Source organism: Mchenga conophoros, linkage group LG20 (assembly GCF_057382185.1).
Source record: "Mchenga conophoros isolate Kocher_MC1m ecotype Shallow Benthic linkage group LG20, M_conophoros_male_GT1.1, whole genome shotgun sequence".
NCBI lineage: Eukaryota > Metazoa > Chordata > Actinopteri > Cichliformes > Cichlidae > Mchenga > Mchenga conophoros.
In genome coordinates, this window is record NC_140545.1 from 7,361,591 (window position 1) to 7,365,745 (window position 4,155).

A 4,155-nucleotide genomic window follows, 5' to 3' on the forward strand; every position below is an offset into this window, starting at 1 on the left:
GTGAATTATTGTTCAATACCTGTAGCACTTTTTGAGCATTTTCTACTGTGCCGATGCTGCTTTTACATGACTTGTGGTGGGGATGCTGCCACTGACTGGACTCACTGCTGTACAAAAGTCTTGAGACTCTCCTCATTTATTTATTTTAGATTTTTCTATGAAAATGGGAAATATGGGCATTGAAAAATGTGCAAGAAAAAATGGAAATATAGTGTATAAGACAAAAACAGACAATTGTATAATCTAGTGAGTTCCAATATTTGGTGTGACAACACAACCTGAACTTTTCTGTGTTCATAACTTCATCAGTTTTGACAAGCTCTCAAACACCACCACCTGACTGCACAGATGGCTGTATGCTCACCCAGCTTTACCCCTCTCCTTACCTCCTCTGTACACATTGATCATGACTCAAACTATAAATGTCGACTTTGAATTCATCACTCTACCAGACCTGTTGTGTCTGACTTTCAGTCCAGTTCTGGTGTAATTTTTCATACCTCAGCCTTCTCTCTGTTTCCCCTCTTTATGACCAACCTTCCACTGAGACCACTTCTGATGAGGCTTATGAATAGTAGATGAATCAACTGAAGGGACAGATACATCCATCAGATCTGGTGTTAAAGCTTTTCTTAAATTTTTCCTATTTCTTAAAGACATGACTTTCAGATACTGTACACCTGATGTAAATAGATGTAAAGACACTGCAGAGACACACTTCAAAATGGGCAGAGATATGCCAAGTTGGCTACTAAGACGTCTTTGGGAATCACCTTGTTCGTGTAAATATACTATTTTATGACTCTCAAGCTGTGTTATTTTTAGCAATTTTCATACATTTCAATAAAGAAGTAGGTTTAAATTATATTATATTATATGTTTTTGCAACAGGCTCCTAGTAACAAAGTGCCTATGTGTTGTGCCAGTGTTGTGTCTTTTATGTGTAGACACAACACTGGTTCATCACTTGAATTAGGGGCCTTTTTATTATTGAATGACTCATAGTTTAGCTTAACAAACAAACAAGAATCAAAAACAAAATTGGTTACAAAGATGCACGTCCCAAAACCTTCAGAGAGCCTGGAGAACTATTGACACTTTGAAATATTACAAAGGAAAGGTCTGGCTCCTCGGAAGCAAAGTCTAAAGAAATCAAGGGGCGGCCCAAGACTTTTAACAGTACTGCATCTCTGCAGTTCTTCCTTTGTGATGAAACCTTTAGTTCTTCTATCAGCACTATACATGGGTAACTGAAAGCACAGACCAAAACCTCCATACAGACAGGCAGTGAAGCCAGTTGACTTGATTTTTCCCAGATGGACCAGGACACAGAGTTTCTGTTTGAGCTGCAACAAAAGATCAATTAACATTCCTCAGAGCGTGGAGGAGCGGCATGGCTTTTGGAGCCCATTTAGCCTGATGTTGGGGGCTGGTGGGAAACTGGGGAGATGGGACTACTCACACTGCGCCCACAAGGCCAGCTTCACATCTGGGGCCAGCCAATGATGGAGGCCCTCAGAGGCACACTGCCAGCCCCGCTCATAATGCCATTAACTTGACACTAATTTGACACAGTTCATTTACAGCAGAGTCTGCAGACCCTCGGGGGAAGCGAGGCAAGGACTTTTGACTAAAGGCTGCCAACAATTTTTCAAAAGAAGTCATGACCAGTAATAAAGATATCTGCAAAATATGCTAAATTTATTAGTTTCGTAATAAATTCATGACTCGGTGACTCTCTCCAGCAGGGTGGCACTTTTGGGTCTTTCTTTGTTTGTCTTTCTATATGGGGGCAAATATAAACATGGCTAATATGCGCTCCCGCCCCTGTTTGTCTTTAATAAGAGGAACAAGAGGCTGAGTAAACGCCTCACGCTGTGCGTCAACACAAGCGCAAAAAAAAAATCGCTTGTTGGGCATTTTGAAGCGCACGCGTTGGTCGGCCCGGCTCGGGCCAGACAACTTACGCCACTCACCTCCTTTCACACCTGGGTCGTCTGTAGCTTTGAATATGCGCGAGATACACTGCTGAAGCTTTCCCTCACTCGCGATCCCCGTGGGAAACCTTAATGTCAAGGCTTGAGTGGGGCGGAGTTGGAAAAGCAACAGGTGGTAGACGAATAAGTTTCATCTAAGACTTCTTTGATTGTCCTGTCCTCAACTTTGATGGGACTGCCTGGAGTCCTACCCGAGGCCTTTATTATTCCAAAAACAACATTTTCTGTCCTCTCCACACTTTGCTATCTGAGCAGTAAAGTGCTCAAGTGTTCTTTGAAGGGGCATTTATATTGTTTTATTGCAGTAACTCATTTGGTCCTTAACTGCAGTCACCCCCTCCCCCTGGAGAGATTCTCTCTTTTGTGTATTTTACTCCCTCTGATCAGAATTAAAAAACAGAAAAAAAATCTGATCAATCCAGCTGATGTAAATTCGGAGATAGCACTTCTGATTAACTCTTAATTGCCTGTTGCTTATCTTGGGAAACATGCCCAGCAGAGATAAATGCTCTCTGAGTTATTGACATCTCCTCCATTGTTGTTGTTGGGAGTCCCACTGGTCAGAGTGTGGGAACCCCAGCCCTGCCTCAGCCACATGACTTTGTTATGCTAATCTCCCAGTATAAAATGAGGAGCGGCTCCTCCAGAGACATCACTGCTCACTTCACCTCTGCAGAGACATGGCTCCTTACTCAACAAACTACTCCTCTGTTCACCACATCAGGATCTCTGAGAAAGATAACATTAAAGTGAGTACCACAGGAGATTTTTAGATTGGCTTGTGCATTGCTGACTTGAAATGTGAACTTACTTGTCTGCCTTCTCTTTCTCAGATGAGGAAACCCATTGTGGAGAAAATGCGCAGGGATCGCATCAACAGCTGCATCGAGCAGCTGAAAGTCATTCTGGAGAAGGAGTTTCACAAGCAAGAGCCCAACTCCAAGCTAGAGAAGGCTGACATCTTGGAGATGACTGTGAGCTTCCTGAGGCAGCAGCTGCAGACAGGCCTCTGTCAGAGTGACTACAACCAGGCCTACTCTCAGTGTTGGAGGGACCCTGTGCACTTCCTTTCAGCTGGCTCAGAGGCTTCTCTCGCCCCTCTGCAGGGACTCCAGCAGCAGCAAGACCAGAAACTCCTTCAAGCCCAGACAGCCAGCAGCTCCTCCCCAGTCTGCTTCACACTCAGGCCCACCACAGTGCAGGACAGCGGGAGCAGAGGCCCCGTGTGGAGGCCTTGGTAGAGGCAGAGACTGAGACATGAGGGGTGCTGAACTCTCCCTCACTATGTAGGAAATATATTTTTCCAGCCTGCTCATTCCTGATGGGTTTCCTTAGCGTCTCATCACATTGATGGACAAGTAAAAGCACCGGCTGTCACGTAGCTGAAGATCCCGCTGTGACTCTTAATACGTACTTTCCCTTTGCGTTTAAAGCTGGAGGTTGATTTTGATTTTGAGTATTGATAGTTTTGTTGTTTACTCCAGTGGAGTTTTATCTTTGGACTACTCGATGTTACTGTATATGTGTCTGCCATACTGTGTTTATGGACAGCTGCTGTGGAGAATATTTCTCATCTGTTTTGATGTATCTATGCCAAACTCGATGTGTCAGTATGATTACAAAGCGTGTGTTTTGCGTGTAGATGGGTTTACATTTTTAACATGTTGTACTGAGATGTTTATATTGCTGTTCTGCTATTGTGTAAAGGTTCTTAAAACTCATTCCTAACATTTGTACGACAATTAAAAATAAAAAGAAACAATCATTAAAAATGCTTGCTGACTTCTTTTACATTTATATATATTTCATGAAAAAAGTCCACATTGGTACTATATATATATAAAAAAATACCACTTTATTTTTGCCTCTTTTAGTGCATTTTTATTTTAACACCTCTTTTCAACAATGAATGTAGGGATGGTCATTAATGGTTTGATCTACAAGGCAACAGATATAAGGATGTTTGGGTCTGTACATATCTAAACAGCGAACTTAAAATGGGTTTTGACAACACTGCTGTACACACATTTTCCTCGTTTGGTTTGTAGATTTCATAATCAGGAAATGTGATAGGATTTCTTTGATTTATGCTAAGCAACGTGAACAGAAAAACACATTAAAAAATCCAGCAAATTGCATCTAGTTGCTGGCATTTGCA

At 42.3% G+C, this 4,155-nt stretch overlaps 1 protein-coding gene across 1 annotated transcript; it reads left to right on the plus strand.

The window, feature by feature from the left end:
• Positions 1-2,665: 2,665 nt before the first annotated feature.
• her12 (hairy-related 12) lies at positions 2,666-3,731 on the plus strand. The gene is made up of 2 exons (XM_085259792.1): positions 2,666-2,746; positions 2,831-3,731. The coding sequence occupies exons 1-2, from the start codon at positions 2,678-2,680 to the stop codon at positions 3,236-3,238; spliced, it is 477 nt and encodes a 158-aa protein (XP_085115918.1). The 5' UTR covers positions 2,666-2,677; the 3' UTR covers positions 3,239-3,731.
• The last annotated feature ends 424 nt before the right edge of the window (positions 3,732-4,155 follow it).

Coding starts and splice junctions, on each gene's coding strand:
- her12 (XM_085259792.1), top strand. CDS start 2,678: ATGGCTCCTTACTCAACAAACTACTCCTCTGTTCACCACATCAGGATC. Junction 2,747..2,830: donor CTGAGAAAGATAACATTAAA/GTGAGTACCACA, acceptor TCTCTTTCTCAG/ATGAGGAAACCCATTGTGGA.